Source organism: Lycorma delicatula, chromosome 9 (assembly GCF_047948215.1).
Source record: "Lycorma delicatula isolate Av1 chromosome 9, ASM4794821v1, whole genome shotgun sequence".
Taxonomy (NCBI): Eukaryota; Metazoa; Arthropoda; class Insecta; order Hemiptera; family Fulgoridae; genus Lycorma; species Lycorma delicatula.
The window spans coordinates 62,577,353-62,603,670 of record NC_134463.1 but is presented as its reverse complement, the minus strand read 5'-3'; the positions used below and the strand labels follow the sequence as shown (position 1 = coordinate 62,603,670).

The following is a 26,318-nucleotide window of genomic DNA, read 5'->3' as shown; positions in this document are numbered from 1 at the left end:
CAGCAATAACTTAATACGGAAAAATAACAAACTAAGGAACTAAAATATATACTACTCTTATTTTCAAAGTTAATGGAGTGCAAAATTTCACATATCAGTAAGAACTGTCTATTCAATAGGAATAACAATTTAAAATCTCAAATCACTGCAAAAACACATTAAGATAATATGTCCTACAGTTTACTCACAAAAAAATGATTGCTTTGGCTAATGATTACAGGTAATTACTATTAACAAAAAATCAATATTAATCTATAGAAGTGAGGGTGTACAACTGATTACAGAACTGTTTGTAATCATAAATTTATGATAAAATAATTATACAGAGGCGTAATAATTTGTCTTATACAAAACTAAAAATACACAACAAAAAAAAATGTCTTACACAAAAAATAAAATAATAAATAAATATGATTGATAACAAAAGACAAAATAATACAAATAATAAAACCTATAATTAACAACTTGAATGAAATTTTCAAGGGCCTTTTATAAAAAAAATTTCTCAATCATAAATAAATGTAATTCACAACAAAAATATTAAATCATTCCATTAAGAGTTCCATTCAAAACCAATTATAAAACGTATTTTAAATAAATAAAATTTAATAATAAATCATTAAATAAACTGGCAAAAAAATGGATTTGCTCTAACAAATATAAAATTAGGGTGAAAAAATAAGCTAAGAGTAAAAGAAAAATTAGAAGAAAACAAAAAATTAAGTAAATAAACGATAATGAGTTACGCAAGAGTTTGTTACATGAATATGTGTCAATTTATAAGTCAAAACCTAAATCAGCGAATCTACAGTCATCCTTTAATACTCATCTACAACAGGTATATAAGAAAATGTTCATTCAATATTTTGGTACCTTATTCTTCACTTAAATGCTAGGGAAAAAAGATTTACCTTCATCTAATTAAAGACTGAAGACTAAAGTTTAGTGCACTCAATACACTTCCATGCTAAGGACTAAAATGCTTATTTTATTTTTAAATAAATAATTTCATACAAATTAACTGTATAAAACTACTGAAATGATGTAAGTAATAAAAGTATTAAAAGAATGCATTGTTAATTTGCAACAGACTTTAAAAATGATTTTTATAAAGGCAACTTGTAATAAATCTTTTTTAAATCGATTTATTTTTTTTTTAAAGAATACATAAATTAAAGGGCATTATATGAAATCTAGTATTTGTGTGTAAAAAAGAAATTTATAGAATGGGTGCAGGTAAATATAGTATCTCTACTGCATTACAGCTTTTAATAAAAAGTGAATTATTCACTTATAAAATCTATTTAATAAGTATAATAATAACACATTTTTTTTTTTTGTCTTCAGTCATTTGACTGGTTTGATGCCTCCCTATCTAGCGCTAGTCGTTTCATTTCAGTATACCCCCTACATCCTACATCCCTAACAATTTGTTTTACATATTGCAAACGAGGCCTGCCTACACAATTTTTTCCTTCTACCTGTCCTTCCAATATTAAAGCGACTATTCCAGGATGCCTTAGTATGTGGCCTATAAGTCTTACTCTTCTTTTAACTATATTTTTCCAAATGCTTCTTTCTTCATCTATTTGCCGCAATACCTCTTCATTTGTCACTTTATCCACCCATCTGATTTTTAACATTCTCCTATAGCACCACATTTCAAAAAGCTTCTAATCTTTTCTTCTCAGATACTCCGATTGTCCAAGTTTCACTTCCATATAAAGCGACACTCCAAACATATACTTTAAAAAATTTTTTCCTGACATTTAAATTAATTTTTGATGTAAAAAAAATTATATTTCTGATTGAAGGCTCGTTTCGCTTGTGCTATTCGGCATTTTATATCGCTCCTGCTTCGTCCATCTTTAGTATTCTACTTCCCAAATAACAAAATTCTTCTACCTCCATAATCTTTTCTCCTCTTATTTTCACATTCAGTGGTCCATCTTTGTTATTTCTACTACATTTCATTACTTTTGTCTTCTTCTTGTTTATTTTCATGCGATAGTTCTTGCGTAGGACTTCATCTATGCCGTTCATTGTTTCTTCTAAATCCTTTTTATTCTCGGCTAGAATTACTATATCATCAGCAAATCATAGCATCTTTATCTTTTCACCTTGTACTGTTACTCCGAATCTAAATTGTTCTTTAACATCATTAACTGCTAGATCCATGTGAAGATTAAAAAGTAACGGAGATAGGGAACATCCTTGTCGCACTCCCTTTCTTATTACGGCTTCTTTCTTATGTTCTTCAATTATTACTGTTGCTGTTTGGTTCCTGTACATGTTAGCAATTGTTCTTCTATCTCTGTATTTGAACCCTAATTTTTTTAAAATGCTGAACATTTTATTCCAGTCTAAGTTATCGAATGCCTTTTCTAGGTCTATAAACGCCAAGTATGTTGGTTTGTTTTTCTTTAATCTTCCTTCTACTATTAATCTGAGGTCTAAAATTGCTTCCCTTGTCCCTATACTTTTCCTGAAACCAAATTGGTCTTCTCCTAACACTTCCTCCACTCAATTCTTCTGTATAGAATTCTAGTTAAGATTTTTGATGCATGACTAGTTAAACTAATTGTTCTGTAGTCCTCACATTTATCTGCCCCTTCTTCCTTTGGTATCATGACTATAACACTTTTTTTGAAGTCTGACGGAACTTCCCCTTTTTCATAAATATTACACACCAGCTTGTATAATCTATCAATCGCTTCCTCACCTGCACTGCACAGTAATTCTACAGGTATTCCGTCTATTCCAGGAGCCTTTCTGCCATTTAAATCTTTTAATGCTCTCTTAAATTCAGATCTCAGTATTGTTTCTCCCATTTCATCCTCCTCAACTTCCTCTTCTTCCTCTATAACACCATTTTCTAATTCATTTCCTCCGTATAACTCTTCAATATATTTCACCCATCTATCGACTTTACCTTTTGTTTATTATAAACCCCAATCTATATTTCATTATCACCAAATTATGGTCGCTAAGATATCTGTGTTAACTTCTAAAATTAAAAAAAATATATATATATTCTGTCAAATATTAACCAAAAAATTAAACTTAAGAAATAAATACAAAACCAGTAAAAATAATAGAAACATACTTTAATGATAGAACTATCATTAAATAAATCAAATACACATTTAATTAATAGGGGGTAATTATACAAACAATACGAAAGATAATTTAAAAAGATAATAGCTCCTTAAAATATAATCAAAATGAACATTTAACAATGATTTCAAACAAAATTTATGATTTAAAGAAAATCTACACAACTAACCAATGAAATTCTGAAACAAATATTTTTTAAAGAGAATATGAAACGTACAAAGTAATAGGCAGAATACACAACATTACTTTTTTTAGTCTCAAAAAAAAAAAAAATTGTTTAATAAACCAATTAGCAGCTGCAATGAAACATCTTTCTTAAATAAATAATCGATAGATGAAGCCTTTACTTGAAAATCAATCACAAAAAAATAAAAATTTTTTTTTTTGATTTTCATAAAATTTAAAAAATTACAGCTGTTTTGGTAAACATTACCCTCAGAATTTACATACAGAATACATTTGGTATGAATATTTTACAGAGTACATTTCTATAAAATCAAAACATTTTTGTTTTTGTTCTTTCTTACACATTATATAATAAAGTATATGTAACACCTAAGAGTTTTAATGATACACAGTTAAAAAATACAAGAATATTCTCAGAAAAGACATCAAGAAATAAAATCCAATATTTATCTCATACATATTAAAGCTATTCTGTACTGTTATACCTATGTATATATATGATACATGTAGACACACATGGTGGGAATATGTGTGTGTCTAACATATGTGTCTTAAGACACAAATGTGTTTTTGTGACAAACAAAGCTCTCTCTCTCTCTCTCTCTCTCTCTATATATATATATATATATATATATATATATATATATATATATATATATTATTTTTGCAGAGATATATGTTATTCATGCAGAGTTACTTTTGCTTTCTGGGTCATTTCACTATTGAAAATAATGAAAAAAGTACATACAAACATGGGTATGGAAATGCTAAAACTTTCAAATGTTGTTCTACTGCTGAAAATAGAAGAATGTCCATAAAAAATAGGATTGGAAACGTTTCATTAGTGAATGTCAGCTGGTGAAAGATTTCACCCTGACTTCAGCACATTAAGTAAAATAAAGCCAGACTGAAAATCTTGAGACCCAAATTATAGAATAAATTTAGTGATTTCATATGACACCTGACCTTAAAAACTGAAAAAAAGTCCAAGAACAGTATTTTTATAAGTTTTTGTAAACTCTAGAGTAAAAGACAACAGATTGGGATCGAAACACTATTTACGTTTGATGTAAAATACTTCTTTTTTACCATTCATATTTCTTTATGATTGAATGACATAAACTGTTTTAACAAAAAGTTAAAGAGCAAACCTATTTTAACCAGACTGTGTGATTACTCAACTGAAATCTTAGCAATATCTGCTACTCCTCATTTGAAATATATATCAGTAAGACAGTGGACTGATGAAAAATAAAATTTTTGGCAATTTACTCAGGATGCACTTAAAAGTTAAACCCAATCTCCTTTCGCTTTCAGGAAAACCTTTTTTTATTAATTTACATAATTAGGATCCATTTTAGCAAAAAAAAAGTTTATAAACAACACAAAATTCTAGGAAACAGAACTCAATTTTCACAAACAACTTTTTGAAATTTTAAACAAGTTACTTCTCTCACCTTACAGAAGTAGTCTTTTCATGATTACATGCAGTAAATAAATTTTATTAAAAAAGATTTCACGTGACAAGAATAAAGTAAAATTTTATATATTTATCAAATGAAAAGTAAAATTTTATATATTTATCAAATGAAATACTATTTAAAATTTCAAATGAGGGTTTTCTTAAAATTAATGCTTTCGTGTCTTTCTTTCTTTTTCCTGTTTAGCCTCCGGTAACTACCGTTCAGATAATACTTCAGAGGATGAATGAGGATGATATGTATGAGTGTGTAGTCTTGTACATTTTTTAAAATGCTTTTGTGTCTGTACACATATACATGTATTCATACATAATAACTACAGTAATATAATATTTCTTAATTCTGTAATATTCTACAGAAGTAGAAAAAGAAAGTAATTTTAAGCTTTGTTATTTTAATATTAAATAAAACAACAAAATAGACTTACCAGAACTTTGTGTTGAATGCCCCCATGGTGGAATATGCCCTTGTGCAGGTGGAGGGCTGCTACCAAGTGTAGGTACACGTAACCGTTGTTGTGGTGCAGGAGGATACTGGCCAGGAGTAGGAGCTGCTGGTGGTAAATGATGTGCAGTGTAAGGAATTGGGGGAGAAGCACTGGGAGGTGGAAACTGGCCAGACATGGCCGAAGCAACAGCAGAAGCCCGGTAGCCAAGGGGAAGAAATGCCCACGGAGGCTCCTGGCCCTGACTCAGTGAACTCTTTCTACCTATTAAAAAAGAAAATTCGTACAGGACATAAGAAGATGGTGTGCAAGTCAGGCTATATAAAACAGTATACAGCATGCAAAAATAGATTTTATTTATTCTATGACAGGTTGATTATTTCCACTTTAACAAGTAGCAATAATTTGTTTTAAAAACTATTTACACATATACAGAATGCTTTTAAAATAAAACACACATTAAATACCTGTTATACCTTGCAATGAAATTAAAAAAGGAGAAAGCTGAGAATATAAAAAAATGCATGGTATATACTGACCCATTATTTATAATACCTATCATTATAAACCATAATATTACAGGAAAGCAACACATGGCATTCCTGAAGTACTATCTTAGGTGTGGCAGTATCATATGGGGGTTTTGCATACATGAACATTTTAAACTGATGCTATATTTCCTTTACTGATAAATAAATACAACTGATACAAATTTCTTTACATATTTACATTAAAAGGTAGTATGCTTTTTGTTTGTGCAAACTGCACAAAAATGTAAGTGGGTGTGTGTGTACGCTCACACACATCTTACAAAAACTGTGACTATAATTAACTATTAAGATATATTTTATTACAAATATTGCCTCTAAAACTAAAGTTCTTTTATTTTCTTCTTAAAAGAAGAAAATCTTTTATTTTCTTATAGTTTTACAAAAAACTATAAAATGCAGGACACCAAGAAACATATTGTTTAATTTTATAAGAAAGAAATGAAGCATACATGTTACAAAGTATCAAAATACAGTGTGTATATGGGCTTGAATGCATAATAAAAATATTGTTAAGGAATGCCCATAAACAATAAAATATTTTAAAAGCTACTCTAAAATGAAAATCTATCTATTTAAAGTCGTATCTATTTCTTAAATGCATAATATAGTAAAAAAGTTACAAATATGAATTACCAAAAGGGAAATTATAGAATTTAAAATAAAATGAAAATAAATAGAGGATAAATTAAAAATCAAACTGATTTCAAGAATTTGTAAAGTTTTCCAATTTCAGTCACATCATCAACCCAAAAAACTTCATCTCTGTGAGCTAGTTCAAACTGATGATGAAATGCCACATAACAAATACAACCAAGTAGAATCTGATGCACATAACTTAGCAAGTTATCAAAGGGATATACTGAAGCATCGGCTTTTTAACATCAGATATCTGTTGTTAAGTTAGTGTGGTCAAAATGTAGGTGCCAAAGAATAACAACTATCTCATGGTGACTGTCTTACGCTAACAACCTCTGAGACAGTTTATTAAATTGACACTTTATTGCGGTTTACTGAAAAGAGACATATTTCTCTCTAAATACTTAAATAACTGTTTGTAATTATTGGGTACCTGCTAATTAAGTTAAGACAGAGCTCAGAGAGCACTTCAACTAAGGAATCATGGCAAGTACAATATGATGGAATCCATCTGTGATTTGACAACAGACATGGTGTATAACTAGCAAACCAAACCGAACAGTATAGATATATACATGTTATACATGATAATATAACATTGTGCATGACCACACATATTACCTCACGCATATCCAGAGTTGAATGAATATACACGATAGATTATCCACAAAATCAATAAATTGTTTGAATAAATTTTTTTCACAATTAACACCAAATACTTGTAGAATGATAGTTTTTTTTTTAAATTTTCTATTAATTAATTTTGGCAAATGAAAAAAAAAGTAAGATGTACAATGATGTGACATGTATGTAGTTTTTGACTTTACTGTCTTTTATAATATCTTTTAACTCTAAAAAACTGAATTTTTTTTAAACCTGTATAAAAAAAGATATGCTAGATGTAATTATTGGTGGCTATACAAGATTATCAATTAATATAAAAAAAGAATCTATGATGATTAAATTAAACAAAGCTTTCAGAACTCAAGAAAATAAGAATTTGCTAATAAAAAAATAAAAAATAGAACTGCTGTTGAAAATCAAAATTTAAAAAGATGAGAGTGAATTTTTAATGATTTTTTTCTTATAATAAATTCTGTTTATCATATAATTTTCATTTATGTAATAATAAAACACACAATTAAACAAAAATTATTATTTTCTTTAAATTATATTTACAGTTTATCACTAAAATAACAGTTATTATAAAAGAAAGAATCCTTACAATCTATCTCACTTTTAAGAAATTAGATTTTTTTTTCTCAAAAAAAATGTTTAATATATATTCAACTATGATTTAGTTAAGTTAATTCATTCTCAAACCTCGGGCATAATCAATTACTGATTACTTGTAATTAGACATAAAATCAAATTACACATAACTAAGGTATTTAGTGACAACCTTATATCTTGATATCATATCCTTGATATGATATATTAAAAGCTTACCATGACTTTTTGCATTAAATTCAGATGGTGTTGTATATCCACTCATGCCATTTTAGAATAGAAAACCACGATGAATAAGTTATTGCTTGAAACCATCTGCGGTTCTGAAAAGAAAAAATTTTTTTTAATAATAATGAATTAAATATAAATAAACTGTCTTCTGATTAGAATATAAAGAGAAAATGTCCTTGATTTACATTTTTAATGTATCATTCATTTATTTGGGACAATTCCCAAACTATATGCACCATACAGTTTTCAATGTTACAAGGGCTATTAAATGATTGACTTCATATTGGCTGTTCTAAATAAACTACTTGCTGTAGCAATACCATGCACAAACAATGAGTACCAGCATTCTATTAGGTTGTCTGAAACCTATTGATCTTTTGTAGACCAAAATTGAGAATATAATTTATTGTGATTGAAAAATAACATTATGAGCCCACATATGCACCAATTTTTTTTATGACTTCTGCCATTTTTCTGGCAACACCATAATCCTATCGCTATAGAACTTGTGACTGATCACTATGTTTTCTGGTCAAAAAATTGTGATACATGGTTTTCATACGCCTCTTTTGAAAGTAACTTAACATCATTCAGGGAGTTCTGCAGAAACCAAAACAAATGAGTCTGACAGCGCCAGGTCCAAGCTGAGTGGTGGCCGCATTAAAACCTCCCAGTCAAGTTCTCTCAATTCCTAATGGGTCGTTAAAGATAAATGCAGTCTGGTGTTGTCAGTTTGGTATATAGCACCCTTTCTGTTGATCATTTCTTTTGAATGGCTAGGTGCATTCTCCCGCACCTAGTCCAGATTTGACAGCACCGTTCATGACTGTGAATGGCTCAGAAAACGAAAGAGTTTAAAGTAAAATCAGTGCTACACTCATACAAATCAAAATTATGTCTTATGCAACATAGAAATTTAGACCTACACCCAAATAAGTCGACCAATTTAAGTCACCTAACAAGGGGAACGTAACCTCATTATGGTCCATGCAGGAGCCAGGGACAAACCCCACACGGTTCCATCATGGTGTCTTGAGTGGCATTACTAAGTCACTATCAGAACCGCCACCAGCGGAGAGAAGCCATGCCATTGATCGCACAGATTACCATACCCTGGCAGCACAGCCACCCCCACCAGCAGGAGCCCCAAAGCGAATCACAAACAATACCAATATAACTGTGGCACGATGCCAATGTGCCTACCTCCAACCAATCCATGTCTAAGCCGGAACCCTAGCCACCCGTGATCCTACCATGATTGAGAACCTTGATTAAACTCCCTCTGCAGACCTACACATCACAAAGGCATGAAGAAAACCAGCCACTATAGACCACTCCTCGTGGTCTATCCAGTTAATAAGGAGATCCAGAGAGGAATGTATTCTCTCAAGCCTAACAGCTTGTGAACGTTCAACCTCATATCGGGGTCAGTCATAAAGGACGTGGTCCACTGTATCACCAGTCCCACAATCCGGACATTGACTTGAATCCACCAAACGAAACCTAGCCAAACTCGCCTAAAAGGCACCATGCTTGGAGAGAAACTGTGTGAAATACTGATTGGAGGGAGAACCATCCAATCGCTCCTAAATCCCACCTGACCTGCCAAGATGCAAGGCCCTAGTCTTCTTCAATCTCCTGCTTTCGTTTTGGCATCAATAGGTTATTTACCTTGGAAATGTAGCATTCCTTAGGCACATTAGCCAAGATATCTATTGGTTTGACTCTGATTACAACACAGACTGCCTCCTGCGAGACTATTCTATAACTGCCTATAACAGCCAGCAACAGGAATCGCTGGGGCCGCAGCAAAATGTCCACGCAGTACCTAAAAGGCATGCGGTGAGCCCAGACAAACGCAGCATACAGCATAATAGCTTCACTGACACTTTGTAAAGGATACACACGGTGCAGTAATTCAATCCCCAATCTGGATGAATGGCTCTACAAATTCCATAAAAAGCATCAACAGCCTTTTTTGCTACATACTGTAGATGTTTCTTGAACCAAAAATTCTTATCAATTATAACACCCAGCTATTTCTGAGCTGTAACGTACCGAATCCAAATCATCAGAGCCATCCAAACCCGGATTCGTTGGGAAGCAGCCAATCGGCCCTTAAGCCGTGTTTGCAGTCAGATAATTCAGCAAGTGACCTGAAGTGAATTTTTTTGTATTGAATTTGATGAATTAACAAATGTGACAAACATTTCTCAATTCTTAGGTTTTGTGAGAAATGAATGTGGTTTTGTAAATCAATAACTAGTCAGGTGCAAGAAGACAATCTCATTTGGATATTTTTAAGAAGCTACTACAAACTATAACATAGATGAGACAAAATGTATTGCAGTATGTAGTGATGGTGGAAAGGTGATAACAGGAAAGAATGGTGGATTTCTGAAAAAATTATCTTATACCTAGGGCGGAATGGTGGATGCACTGCTGCCTTCAAAGACATACTCTTGCCACAAAAAATATGCCGGAAAATCTCAAACAAATTTTCTGATTCTTTGTAAAGCTGTAAAAATTGTTAATTTTATTAAAAGTCAACCACTACAGAACATGCTCTTTGCTAAACTGTGCGATGAAATGGGCAAAAAGAAATATCTCTTTTCCAAACAGAAGACTGATGGTTATCGCAGGGGAAAGTGTTAACCCGGTTGTTGGAATTGTGAGATGAATTAATAACATTTTTACAGGATAAACAAACACTATTTTCAATGTTTTTTACAGGACAAAGAATGTCTGCACCTGTTGGCTTACTTGTCTGATGTATTTTCGCATTTAAACAACTTGAATGTGAATTTACAAGGACATGATAAAAACATTTTATTAATGACAAAGTTCATGCTTTCATTAAGATCGATATCTGGATTATTCACATTCAAGCAAACATTTTTATATGTTTCCACTAACTTCAAATTATTCACCATAGTTTGTACATCATGAAGATGTACAAGGTACGTTCAAACAGTAATGAGAATTTTTGTTTTTTGGAAACAATTTTATTTATTTGTTTACAATAATGTTATCCCCTTCCAAATAGTCCTCATTAAATATTATACACAAATGCCAGCACTTTTTCCAATCCTGAAACTTGATCCTTGGAGTAGTGTGTAGCTCTTTCAGCTCTTCGCTTTTAATCTAATCTATACTTGTAAACGACAGCCCTTTAAGGTTCTCTTTATATTTAGGAATAGAAAAACGTCAAACGAGGCCATGTTTAGCGAATATGGCAGCTGGGGTATCATTACAGTATTGTTTTTGGCTAAAAATTAACGAACAAGTAATGAAGTGTGAGCAGGTGTATTATCGTGGTGCAAAAGCCATGAATTGTTTCGCCACAAATCTGGGTGTTTTTTTTGGGTTGCTTCACACAAACGGGGTTAAACTTGTAGGCAATACTTCTTATTGATCGTTTGACCTTGTGGCAAGAACTCATGATGCACTATGCCGTTAAAATCAAAGAACATGGTGAGCATAACCTTCACAATTGACCATACTTGTCAAGCTTTTTTCAGTCTTGGTGATCCAGAATGCCTCCACTGAGATGAATGAGCCTTAGTTTCAACATCATATCTGTAAACCCACATTTCATCACCTGTTTCATCACACGTTTCAGTAGTTCTACATCATTGTTCACTTCATTTAGCGACTCCTGAGCAGCTTCCATTTGCTGCTGTTTTTGTTCAAAATTCAACAATTTGGGAACAAATTTTGCTGTCACACGTTTCATACCCAAAACATCCAAAAAAATTTCATGGCATGAGCCAACTGATATCCCAACATAGTCAGCGACTTCTCTGATTGTGATTTGTTGATCATTTCTTTCATTTTTTCCACGTTTTCATCGGTTGTTGGTGTACTTGGGCGTCCAAGGCATTCATCATCTTCACGACCTTCTTGGAAATGCTTATACCACTCGTAAACCCTTGCTTTACTCATAACAGAATCAGCAAAAGCAATATTTAACACTTTTAAACATTGCTACACTTTATTCTATTCTTATAGCAAAATTTAATACAAATTCTCTGATCTATTATTATTTAAACAAATAAAAAATTGCCAATTGTACCAAAAGACGTGTTATCCTTTTGACAGCTGACAACTAAACATCCAATATGGCTAAAATATACAGATACTTTTCAGACATGTTTACCAATACAACAAAAAGATCCTAAAAATCAGACTAATACAACTTGTGAAATTTAAAAATTCTTGTTACTTTTTGAACATATCTCGTATTTGCATGAGCTAAAAATTTAGTTGTCAAAGTATTTCCCAGACGATAAAAATGATTTCTCAAAGAGATATCATTGAAAACATTTAGTGAAAACACTGTTGCAGCTGCTAAATTGAGAGTCACGACCAACTCACACAAATAACTGGTGAAAAACATTACAACAGCAATTAACATCTGAAGATTTGGAGATATGTTTTGGCTTGCTTGGTGAAGTGAATATGGAAATTTAATTACAGAAGCATTGAAGATATTAATCCCTTTTGTCACATCTTACCTCTGTGAAAAGGGTTTTTTGTCTACGGTTGCACTAAAAACTAAATGTCTTTTATCACTTGAAAACAATTTGCTTTTATGCATTTCTAACATAGATTCATGTATGGACAAATTTTTACAGAAAAACAAATACAACCATCTCATTAATTTATTTTCTTTACAGGTGTACTTATAAATGTAAGTAAAATTTTTATAATAAATCATCTTTTTTCTCATAAAATGATTTCATCACTGTTTAAATGTAGAGTTATAACCTAATTTCGCAACCCTCAACCCCAACGTTGAGAAATGCTGATCTACAAGAATAGTTACATTACATAAGATTAAAATAAATAGTACATTGTTCAGTTCCACATCGAGCTGTCCGGTGCTGCGATCTAGTGGGTGCTAGCGCTAGCACTCACTGGAGAGTTAAGTTCATATTAGCAATCTACGTTAGAATCCCGCGCAGTATGGTCGCATTTTTCATTTCATCTGAATGGACTATTAGTGTTAGTTATATTCTTGATAATGTTTAAGTATATCTTAAGTTGAAGTCTTGATAATGTTCAAATATAATAATGTATAAAGAGAAATTAACACAAAAATTCATCAAATGCAACAAGGAGTTGTTTTCTTTTTTATTATCGACATCATCTACAGTCCATACTCGCTCTAAAATTTACCATATACAAAGCAACAAATCCAAATGTTTCAGCCCCTTAAGACAACTACCCTAATAAGGTAGCTTGAGTAATATAGAAAAGCAAACATGCAGCTCATTTTATATGAAACAGGCCTCTATGCAAACTTACACTGGAAATGTATAAAGACAAAGAAGTACACCAAATGTTAACAGAATATTTATATACTTTAGAACAATATAAAATCTAACCTTTAATTTTATAAAAAAAAGAGGGTGTTCCCGTGCAGTAGAATCATTTTTAACTTACACTCTTGGACATGATTTTCTACATTTTAATGAGGAAGATGATTAAACAGATGAAATTATGTGCAAAAAAATGTGTCCTTTGACAGGTAGAAAAACACAAACTAGTTCATCCATTTGCAACAATGACTGTACGGTTCTATGGGCTCAATTTACAACCATTCTCCAGGAACCAATAACATCATTCAGCAGGGGTAACTGTATATTATGAAAAGATGAAATAACTTTGAGGTCAATCAAAAGCAACCTGTATATAGCTTAAAATGCCAGCTGCTGCAACTCTAAAACAAAGCATTTTCTATGTTTACACCAACTATGTCTATATTGTTTTTCTTCTTTTCACAAGAACATATCCTCAAGTGTTTTTTGTTGATTTATGAAGCATGCACGCGTGTAAGTGCAGATGTACAGATGGATGGATGTACATTGGCAAATGCATGCATGCGCGTGCACGCGCACACACACACACACACACACACAAACCAGAAAGAATTAAAGGTACAAACTGTTACAGGTGACATAGAATATGTAAATTAATGACGTAGGCTGTAAAAAATAATGCTAAAATTAAGATGTTTCCCATTAATTTTTTTTTAAATTTTTCATCCGCTATTATATAAACAATTTAACATCTTTACCCTACATGATACAGGATTCACATACTTTTGAAGAAGTAACACTTAACAGAATAGATTGGTCAACATTATATGTATCACAAGCAGTGATTTTTTTTTTTATAGTTAATACTAAATATTATGAAATAAAGTCTTATACATATAAAATAAAATTCCAAGAGATAAAAATATTAACAAAAGTATTAATACCACATAATTTATGACATCTTAGTAGCAAAGAAAACAATTAGCAACTTCATGAATGATCACATATGATTTAATAACTAGATTAAATTAGCAAGTATAAAAAATTAGCAAGTATAACACAAAACTTAACATTAAATAAAGAAAATGACTCAAAATGAAAATACTAAGAAAAGAATGAATATAGATATAAACACTCAACAGATATAAAAACAATTGTGCAGCAATATATAAATTTCAAATAACTGTTAATACAATATATTAATGTAAGTCACTTTGAAACAATAAAGTAGTCATTATATAAGCAGTATCCCTGTAAGAGTTCTTAAAACTCCATGAGGGACATTTGATGTCATGCGGGAGATCCAAACTTTCCAGTTATACTATTCATTTAAAAGATGTTTAGGTTAATAATCATCATATTATTTTTTTCTAAACACAACTGTGTCTTGTCTTAATGTAATTAATTACATTCTTAAATTTTTTTTAAAATTAAAGTGTAATATGAATAAAACAAAAATTTTCTACAGTTTTGATAGTTCAAATTCATAGACTGTTTATTACATTTAAAAAATGTAAGCTTTTCTCAAATTCCTTTCCGTTGAGTATTGAAATGTTGGACGGGGCAAATCTCAAACGCTTTTTTTATTTTCTCTACATATCCTCTTAATTTTAGATACAGAAAGACAAAATAATGTAATGTGGTCTTTGTGTAGCTTTCTCCTTTTTAATGGGATGTAGATAAGCTACTTAATCACACTTTATAACAGCAGAGCCAATAATTTCATGGTCTTCATAATCAATTTCTTTGTATCGTAACTTTTTCAAGAAAACATTCTAAATTTAAATAAAAATCAAAATTAATTAAAGTTTAATAATAAATTTTATACAGAATAAAGTACAAATTAACTCACTAACATGCACTATAGATGAAAAAATTATGTTCATTTAAAATTAATAATGTAATGAGTAATAATGTAAGAAGCATTAATACATAAATCAATAATCACCACACGCTTCAAATACAACTAAATAATAAATACTATATTTCTGATGACTAATGTTTTCAGGAAATGAGATATTCTAAACAATTACAAAGTGTATGAGTCATATACTTCTATTCCCTCCCTCCTGCTTCGTCAGGCAAAAGGTCAAGAACTGACGTGAAATAGTACCAAAAATTATTTTCTTAAAAAGTACATTGATTTTCATCAAATTAAGTTTCTATAAAAAGTTTCTGTAACAAAATTAACTTCCAACAAAACCTTTCTTTTTTTTCCTGTTTGGCCTCCAGTAACTACCGTTCAGGTAATACTTCAAAGGATGAATGAGGATATGTATGAGTGTAGAGGAAGTATAGTCTTGTACATTCCCAGTTCGACAATTCCTGAGATGTTTGGTTAATTGAAACCAAACCACCAAAGAACACCAGTAACCACGATCTAGTATTAAGATCCATGTAAAAATAACTGGCTATACTAGGACTTGAACGCTGGAACACTCAACTTCCAAATCAGCTGATTTGGGAAGACGCGTCCAACAAAACGTAGATGACATCAAACAACACTACAATATACAATATAAACAAACTTTATATTTGCACCTACTAGCCGAAGGGTATATATACCATTAATGCTGTGCAAGATAAACCTTAGGGCACCTTCAAAAAATTACAATGAATTTTTGAGAAAGAAAGATCAGCAATCATACTATTAATCAGGACCCATAAAAATGAATAATTTTTTAAATTGATTAATAAATACAAATTTTAATATTTCCAAGTGTGTTTATATTTACTACTTGTAATTAAAAGTTACTACTTACTACTTGTAATTAAAAGTTACTACTTACTACTTTTTTATACTTTACTAAGTTTGCTTAGAGATTTTTTAAATTAAGTATCAAACAAAACAGTATACCTATTTTCACATAACACATTATATAACAAAATAACACAATATTTCGGTCCATGAGAAAGGACCTTATTATTCATCCTGTTCATTTTTTTATTAATAACAGACCTATTAAGAAGTTTTTCTCACAAATTTATTTAAAATAAAATTAAAAAATTTTCTTTAAACAAATTAATTAAACAAAGTACCTTCATATACATACATGTATATATATATATATATATATATATATATACACATACACACACACACACACACACAGAGAGAGAGAGAGAGAGAGGGGTGCAAAAGTAGGTATATAGTTACTATGCTAAAATGAACTATAATATTAATATATTAAATCTATTATTGTTCTATTTTCTTGTTCTGTTATTGTTGTATTCTTTTCTTTTGTTTGTCTTAATTGTATTAAATTAACTTAATTACGATTTCTATGTCATCCTTATTGTGACTTGAAAGTTATTGTTTTTTTTTCATAATAAAACCTGCATACCTACTGTACAAAGGCTGTCTGAAAATTGTTTTGCCTAACATAGAAAGACATATTTTTTTAGCCAAACATAATTTTATCTTTAAACAGTCTTCTTTCAAATTGATACACTTTTTCCAGTAATGCTCTAACCTCTTTAACACTTCCAAATAGTAGCTGGTGTCTTTCTCTGCAAAATAGGTGTTTACATATGCAATAATGCCCATAGCTTCTGCTATCTCTCTAACCTTAATTTGTCAGTCGTCCAGTACCATTTGGTGAACGTTTTGATATCGGTGGTGGTTGCAGTTTTTGGCTGTCCCGAACACTTATTAACCAAGCTGGTATGACCATGTTTAAATTCACCTGGCCATCTTTTCATGGTGGCAAATGATGGGACAGTCCCCGTAAACAGAGTCCAACTTGGTTTTAATATGTGTAGACATATTGCCTTTCAAATGAAAGTATTTAATCACAGCACGATATTCAATTTTTTTCCATTTTCACAAAAACACTCGCAATGACTTTGTTAAATAATTATCAAACAACTGAGTGTCCAAAATGGCTGAAATTTTATTGAGCACCTTTCAAAGCATGTGTAAATACATTCCCTAACTTTTGTTGACAAGTGTTGCCATCTTCATGTTGAGGCTCAAAACTTTTCAGACAACCCTCATGTACCTACTTTTGCACCCCTCTAAATATATACATATATATATAAACAAATACTTAACCACCAAACAGAGCAACAGAAAAACCTAAAAAAACTAAAACCAATAATCGACATACACTGGATACCGCATCAGTCTGTAGAGAATTCTAAAAATAACAAAAAAGAAAATTTTTTACTTTTATTTAATTAGCATAGTGGTCAATATATTGATGGATTATTTTAATCTTCAAAAAATTTCATATATATATATATATATATATATATATGTTTTACCATAGTTTCCCTTCATCAGGATATAGGATTTAGGGAAAGCATGGTATTAACAATAATAATAATGGGAACCTCTAATTACCTATAAAGCTGCAAACCTTTCTATCCACATACAAAATTGATGTAATCCTTAATAAAATATATTTTTTTATCAGGAAGTTAATAAAGTTCTAAAAAAAATATTATTTCTTAAAGTAAATAAAATTCAAAATCAAGAGGTTTTAAACAAATTTGTAAAATTATAACAAAAACCTGTGGAAAATTAAAATAAGAATCTATTAGCATTCTAAGTAAACATGTAGTATATTTACCCATAAACATTAAGTAGTATACAATTTAGCAATATATATGTAATATAGGTTCATTTTACTTAACTTTGACAAAGTGAAATTTTAAAACTCTCCTAACAATTATTTCAGTAAATTTAATACACTAGTTCACTTGTTAATGTAGAGCATAATAATTTCTTTCAGATCTCTTTACTTTAATTACAGGAATAAAATTTTCTCTTCATGAGAATGATCTGCAGCAGACAAATTAGCTGAATTGTTGTATGATGGATGATTTGAGAATCTTGCATCAATTTCGTACAGCATTACCCCCAACACTCTTCTAAAGACATACTCCAGAAATGACAAAAATTTTATTTATCTAAACAGGCCTAAAGCAATTGGTTTTTATAACACAATATGAGTAATATAAATTTAACTGACAAAATAAACCTTAAATCATATGATTAGTAGATGAGGAGAGAATAATTGTATGCAATCTTTATGTGGTTCATTCATGTTAAAAGTACAATATAGTTGAATTTTAAATGAAACAGAACAAAAATTACACTGTGTAACAATTCTGGGAATTTTAGGTATTTTTAAGCATTTTTAATAACAACAATAATGAACATCATATTTTTTTATTTATTGATTATGTAAAAGATTAAAGGAAAACACAATATAATTTAAAAAATTTCCTTCATTAATTAAATTTCTATTTTTAACATCCTAATGATTGAATGTTATCAGACAAAAAAAAGAAAATAAGAAATACAAGTTGTAAAGCCAAAGCTGTTACTATATTACTCAAAAAGGTGTTTTTACACATTTTATGGGAAAAAATGCAATTAAACAATTTATTTAAAAAATGTATTGTTTAAATATATATATTTATCTACCTTTCTTAGTTTGCCATAACTAAACCACATATTGATGCATTTCATATTTATTTATTTTCAATACTCCTGTACTGAAAAAAGTAGAGTTTTAAAAATGGAATCATATTCAAAATAAACTAACATGTGATTTTGTTATGATGAAACCAAGAAAGGTAGATAAAGATACTCAATATAAAAAAAAAGTTTAAAAAATTGATTAACCATGACTTTTATCTAAATTTTGACATATATATTCTGATAAAGCAAAGATTACTGTAAAAATCAGTTGACATTCAGGAAAAGAAAAAATACTAAAGCACTAATTGATGAAAGAGATAATCTCAATAAATGCACTCAGATTAACTTATTTGCTGCTTTTAATGAGTACACAAAAAAAAATCACCGTGAAAACATATGATATATATTTACGACCAACAATGGTATCACATACATGAATTTGTAATGACATTTCTAACACCCTTATCATTCATATCAATAATAAATACAATTCATATGAAAAATATTTTTTCTTATTTCAAGTCATTGTCCTTTTAGTCCATTACCATTAACACACGACTGAGAATTTTAATTCAGTAGAAGAGCCATTGTTAAGAAGTCAACAAGCATTTTATCTCCATTGATATGCTACAACTCTATCTCCTTGATTTCAAAATACACCCAAATCTGCTTAATTGTAGTAAAATCTCTGATGTGAGAATAATTACTGATAATATCCATAAGTAATATAAGTTTGGCCTTGCTCCGGCCATATAACGTTAGTTTTTGATAGCTGTGTGTCGCCCAAGATGCACTTCCATAACTCTTCATATTCAAGATAGGACTGCATAATGAACTTTCAATCACTGTAATCTGTCATGTCATGTATCTTTACTCAATTGGCTAATGAAAAATAATGAAAAACAACCACATTGACAAAAAAATTTATTTTTTTAACAAGTCAACGCACCAGCTCATTCTTCTGCAAATGCAACAGCAAAATAGTTTGAATTATATTAAAGAATTTTCTGCATCCCGTACTCACCAGATTTAGCACCTTTGGACTATGTTTTGAAATAATAAAGAAGTTACTCGCAGGAAAGAGATTTACAGAAAAATTATAGTTATTGCCAAAATATCTGCTTATTTGGAAGCTGCAAATAAATTTGCAATAAGGATGGGATCAATAAACTTAAACATCAAAAAAATACTGACTTAAAAGGGGACTGTTGGAAATAAAAAAAGACTTTTTCCTGTGAAATTGTCTTCTTTATGTTTGCATGGGCTAATGAACTGAAAGTGGAACAAATTTGGAAAGTACTCTAATGAGAAAGTGTTAATGTAACAGAGAAAATTTTATTCTGGTTTAGTCAGTTAATAAAACAGAGTAGTACTCATTACTCACAAACACATCACAAGAGTAGCCCTGTCTGATCGGAAAAATATGCATCAACTCATCATTCTATGAATACTCTTTTACTTTATAATTTTGATATTTTATAACTTACAGAGTGGTTGTTCCGAAATCTGAAGAAAAGTAAGTAGGATGTGCATTGTAAAATAAAACACCGTAATCTTTTTTTTGTAGCAAATATATTGATGATAGTAGGAATCATTTAACTGATGAAATTTGCTAATGCAGCACTCCATTAGCCTTGGAAGATGGACAATATCTATCAACTACTAAGGGTTGCAGTAAAAAGGATTAGCAAACTTGGAGAGATGATTAAAAAATTCCATAACTTTGATTCACATGTAGCTGGTGTAACTAATATTGAAAAGACTGTCTTTCAATAATTAGACTTGAGTGTTTGATATAGGAAACTGTTGCTTATTTATGTATTACATTACCTATTATTACATTTACCTATTACCTATACATTCTAACATTTGGTTTACCAAACATAAATGCACTGATAATAATTTTAACCAGACAATACAATAATGACAACAGAGTATCAAGGAACTGTTAGCTTTAAAATACGTAGTTCAACCAGGCCTCAAACATTCAACCTATTGTATAGGAAAAGGCTAGTACTTAGCTAATACCCTAGAGTGAATTTTATAAACAACAATCAGAAAAACTCTGTTGGGAAAACTGAATAATTAATGAAGGCAGTGTTGATAAATATCATCATGACAATTTGAATACTGCCATGGAAATTTTACAGAAACAAGCAAACTACATTAGTCATCAAATTGTTGATTTATCAAGATAAAGCATGATTACAGTCTGTCCACATTATCCCTGACCATAAACTCAGCATTAAACATTACACTGGATAAGGACTTGTGATTACTTCTGAAATTAGCATAAAGAGGATTTTCTATGTTCTCTAAAGTGATGAAAACTTTCCACGGGCATTTCAAAAACAAACTAACAAAATTGAAGAATCAAGAAACTCTTTAAATGACAATGGACAACAATGAACATTACCAGGAAATCTTTGAGAAACCAGGTTGTACCATAATACTCAATTGCTTCACAGCAAAGTTTGGTGTGAATTATGAAATGGTGAATATTCAAAAAATTATTTAACAAGAGAACATGATTCCATAGTTACAAAATGTCAGTATTATCTTCCTCTAAAAGGGGTTTGTCTTTACATAGTTCAAGGCAAATGCAACACAATAGGGAGTCTGCTTCATAGGAAATACTGAACAGGCCAGATGGATCTCCCAACTTAAATGCAGCCGAGCACCTTCAGGTCATACTCCAGAAAAAAGATTGCTGTAGGATCTCATGATGATTACCACAGAAATTGAAAAATTCCTATTCTAACATCAGCACCCTAATAGGACACACAGGATCACAGTCATTTTTCATAGCATATTGAAGAAAAATGAATTCTCCTATTGTATAAGCAGAACCTTGGAAAAATGTTATGGAAAACATTGACATACCTTTGACCATAACATAATAAAAAAAAGATCCCATTTTCCTTAATTTTGAATTCTATCTACAGTGATTTACTTTTAAACACTGATAATTTTCCCTTTTAACATAAAATTTAATTTAAAAAATTACACTTAAATCAAACTTCATACTTACTTCAAATCAACATTTAATTCTCACATAATACTGAATTCAATTTTACGTCAAATCATTAACATTATTTAATTAATTTTCACATTTTCCTTAATAATAATTTATTTCAATCTCATTACTTCTGTGAATTAAATTAGTATAATTAATAAATGCACAACAATGCAAATAAACAAACATAACCTATATAAAATATTCACTAGTACAAACGTAATCAAACACTAAATAAATTTGTGAACTAATAGTACCATGTCAGACTGTTAAATAAATGTTACATTATTAAAAAAAGGAAATAATAAATACATAAGAAAAATGACTAACAAAATATATTGCAAAATTATTTAAGTGAGTGACCACTCAATTAACGTCACTTGCAACCTACAAGTTGCACTGGACATTATCCAATTGCTTAACAGCTGTTAAGGTTATCACAGCAGTTCATCAATGAGGACGAATTAACCATAAAATCAATCTGTCTAGTCTACTTTTATCTACTTATGTATTAAACAATGTTGCTCTTCCCATTACTTATTTCTCATTATCTAGAAGAAGCCCCTTCTTGTTATGTTTTAATTAAAATAATTTTTAATACATTAAAAACAGTTATATTTATGAATCTAGATATTATTTTGAATCCACAACACATAATGTTTTTATAAATTATAATTAACCTATGTAAAAGGTTAATTATAATTTACCAACTAACTTAAAATCCAATATGAAATTTTATCAAAGTTTTATACAAGAAAAAAATACAATGATCCCCCTCCCCATGAATCCCTCAAAATCATTGATGATGTCACTGTCCTTAGTAGTATTTTAACTACAGAAATAAATATGTTTCTGAGTAGATTTTTTTATAGTTTACGACACAACCACAGACATAACCATAAAGACACATTCTTCAAAAGATTTTAAATGTTTTAGATTAAAAGAAAAGGATAATCCTGAACTGATGGCATTAGTACTGATTCCCCATAAAATTTCTTAACTACACTCCAACACAGTATAGAATGGCAACCCAGCAGCAACACGTACATTTTACAAGATGTAACAATTAAAATTGTCTCAGCCATAACAATGAATATAAACACAAATTTAATATTAATGCTTCTTACAACAAAAAAAAAATTAAACAGCCTGTTATAAATGAAAAAAGAATATCCTGCAGTCTGGATATAAATAAAATGTATTCCAAAACTGTTGTGTTTTTTAAACTATTTTGTCACAAATAAATATTATCAAATACAAAACTGTTTCAACTGTCTTAATTTATAACAGGTGTTTACTCAGGAGTGGCTAAAATACTACCAAAAATATTGCTCACAACTATTTAATAATTACATGAGAACTACACATATCACCAAAACTATGAATAACTTTTTTAATAAAATACACTTATAGCAATTGAAATACATTCCTTACCCCAACATTTAGTTCTTCAATAACTTATATATATGTGTATAACTTATATATATATGTATGTATATATTTATATATACGTAACATACTCTGATTTACACAATATTAGGATGGGCAAAAAATTACGTATAGCTCATCTAAATATTTTCATAAATAATATATCGACTATCATCAATTAGATGTTTAACAAATAAAGGAATACCTCACCGATTATCCTAACCTAATCATTGAAATTAAAACTCGTGTAAAATAAAACTTTATAAATACAAATGTACCGAACGTAATGTTAAGAGTGAAACGCGGTAGTTGGTCCAACACATAAACAACACATCACGGACGAACACCACAACACACCACCCAACAGCTCTCGGTAGACGAGTACCTAACTCAGGAGGCAACCAACTATTCAGCAGATTGGTATTCATTCATTACAGGACGCGAGGACAATACACGAACTTGTTTACCGCAACGTTTCTACACTCGATTTGATAATATAAAAAACCTGCAAGTGAAATATAAATTCTTAGTATCAGTAATGTATGAAAGTAGACTTACCAAGGTAAAAAATTTCTTCTTTTAAAAATTACAAGTTTTTCTTATAGAAAAGCCCCAAAATAATGTACGCAGATGTATTAAAGATGGCGAATGTAACTAGCGGCCATCTATGGTTAATTTTTGGAACTTGCTTTTGGTTCCCATTTCAAAATTTGTTTATGGGATCTTAAATTTTTTTTAAAGAACGCTTAAAAACTAATTTGAAGAAAAAATCAGATAAGAAAATAAGTCTAAAATCTCACGTTAAATAAAATCAAATTGCACATGCAGAAAAATTTTGGATTAATTATCGGAAAATTCACAATCCATAAACGGAAAATTATGACAACTTTTGCTAAGTCAAAATTTAGTAAAAAAAAAAAAATAATGATTATTAAATATTAGTAAAATTTTTCACAAAATTACCTTAAAAATGAATAACGAGTAAAGTTTACTATTTAAATACACTTGTATCATATTTTAAGTAAATTTTACAAGGTAATTCGTGCATAGATTTGTGAATTCAACTATGCCGACTACCATAATTAACGGTTTCGATTCGTAAAAAGGGTGTATCTTAAATAAGGTAATATAGATATTATGAAAAGTGTGTGTGCGCGCGCGCGCATAAAAAAGAATGAGAATGAATGAAGATTCTTATGAATTGTTATTAGTTCTTGTGTATTTAATATTTACGTATCTTAATTAATCATCAAGCATTTTAATGATTTTTTTATACTACCAATTGTACATTGGTGAAACATCAATGAAAAATGTTCTCAAACAAATTTCGTAAATAGTTATATTTACAATTTTTTTATTTTTTGTAGTTATAATTTCATAAGGAAGGGAATTTATGAAATACAGTTATTTAAAAACTTCGGTAATTATCTTAGCTCTGTACGTTTCATGATAATTAATCTCATTAACTCTCAGAAAGTGTTGAAAATTGTTTTTACCACAGCAAAATTTTACTTTTTATATTAGTTTTATGATGAAATTGCAATAAATTAATTGGTATTACAAATCATTTACTCAGCGATTTGGGAAAATTTTCTTTATAAGTAATGATGAAGCTTAAACGTACAATATAGATTACCTACATCATGACTCAAATAACGATTAATAACAAAGTATCATAGATTAATACAAGATGGTTATTGAATAATAAGAATAGACAATTATATTTCAGTCTAATTTATCATTAAAGTAACTTAGGTAACCTCTTTTCGTAAACTTTCATCCTCTTTGGAAAGTCTACTTGAAGCCAGCTTCGCCATGTAAAAGAAGTAGCAGTAGTGCAGAATGAACTGTAAATCAAAAGCAGTCATTTTCGTGCATACCTCTTGCGCGACTCAAAAGAAATTAGCTTTTCTCCATTTGAACATGATGAGATTCAGGTAAAAAGGGAAATTGGATCGTGGTGTAAATACGTACAACGAAAATAAAATTTCTTGAATTTACAGTTTTAAGAATAAAATTTCTCTAAACAGAGTTAGCTATTACCTTAAATATCGTTATAGTTACCATAACACTTCTTACGTCCCACGATTAATCCTCATGATCCCATAGTACTAGATACATGCCAGAATATCTATGCTCATGGTTCCATGGTATTAGATATACCACGGAATATAATGAAATCAGATAAAAACTAAAATGCCAGTTTCTTAGCTTGTCTAAAAAAAATCTGTTAAACAATTAATTTTATATGAGTGGTTTTGTTTCACATATATTGTTTTTCTTTTTAGATATTGAAAGATTGCTCCAATCTGTATGGATGTGTGATTAGTTATACTCAAAACCTGGATTAAATTTTCAGTCGTCCAATATTTCCAGAACTGGTATACATTACTGGGGCATTAAATTCTAATATTCAAAGGGCATCTATTAAGAACTGTTTACGAGGCAATGGATCCTTTCTCAATAGAGCAAAATACTGAGGCTACAAAATGTCCTTTTCTAACAGTAACGCATCTGATTATTTCAGCAGTTGTAATTAAAACACCCTCTTTTATAATGTGCAACTTCGTTAGTTCCAAGAAACAAAAAGTAAAGCATACCATAGATTCTGTCGACATATATATATACTAAGTGATATGATTCAGCCATGAAACATATTTAATTTATTATACATTTGTAATACAGTTTCCTTCATACTTAAAAGAACATTCCCCTGCTCGTGATTGTGTAATAAGAGAGCCTTTTTGACTGATCAGAAATAAAACATATTCAGAATTATCCTTATTCCAATAACGCAGCAATGTGGTCAGACTTTAGTTCCCGACTTTCTCGCTGCAAGGTTCCGCTCATTTTTTTTTTTTTGTCAAACGCGTTTTAAGTTATTGACTGAAGGGGGAAGATATAATCAAAATACAGGTCTTGTTTATATTTAAAGACTTAAATTAATTACTTGACTGGGATCACGTAAAAATTAAGATGAAAAATAGCTTACTATTTAGAGTTACATTAATTACATTTTTTATTATAATAAACCAAATATACATATGACTAAATATGTCATCTGTTTTGTTCATTTACCCCCAAAAAACTTCTGTTAAAAAAGTAAAAAAAAAACAATATTACATATGATCCGTACAACAAAACGTACACTTTTTGGTAAAGTAAACATTATCTCTCCTCAAGTATGTTGTGAAAATTTAGAAACTAATGATGTAGTGATCGTTTCGTATAGTTTCCGAAGT

General features: G+C 30.0%; 1 protein-coding gene across 3 annotated transcripts in view; it reads right to left on the bottom strand.

Annotated features, from left to right (window-relative positions):
- LOC142329712 (uncharacterized) overlaps window positions 1-23,731 on the bottom strand; it is a 59,726-nt gene extending 35,995 nt beyond the window's left edge. For 2 of the 3 annotated variants that reach the window (XM_075374430.1, XM_075374428.1), the window contains exons 1-3: window positions 23,635-23,731; window positions 7,866-7,969; window positions 5,212-5,493 (exon numbers count right to left, since the gene is read on the bottom strand). In XM_075374430.1, coding sequence (XP_075230545.1) covers window positions 5,212-5,493; window positions 7,866-7,911 — 328 coding nt within the window. In that variant the 5' untranslated portion in view covers window positions 7,912-7,969; window positions 23,635-23,731. Of the gene's footprint in view, window positions 1-5,211; window positions 5,494-7,865; window positions 7,970-23,082; window positions 23,427-23,634 lie in introns of those variants that run through there. The other variant, XM_075374429.1, reaches the window with a different exon arrangement.
- Between the last annotated feature and the right edge of the window lie 2,587 nt (window positions 23,732-26,318).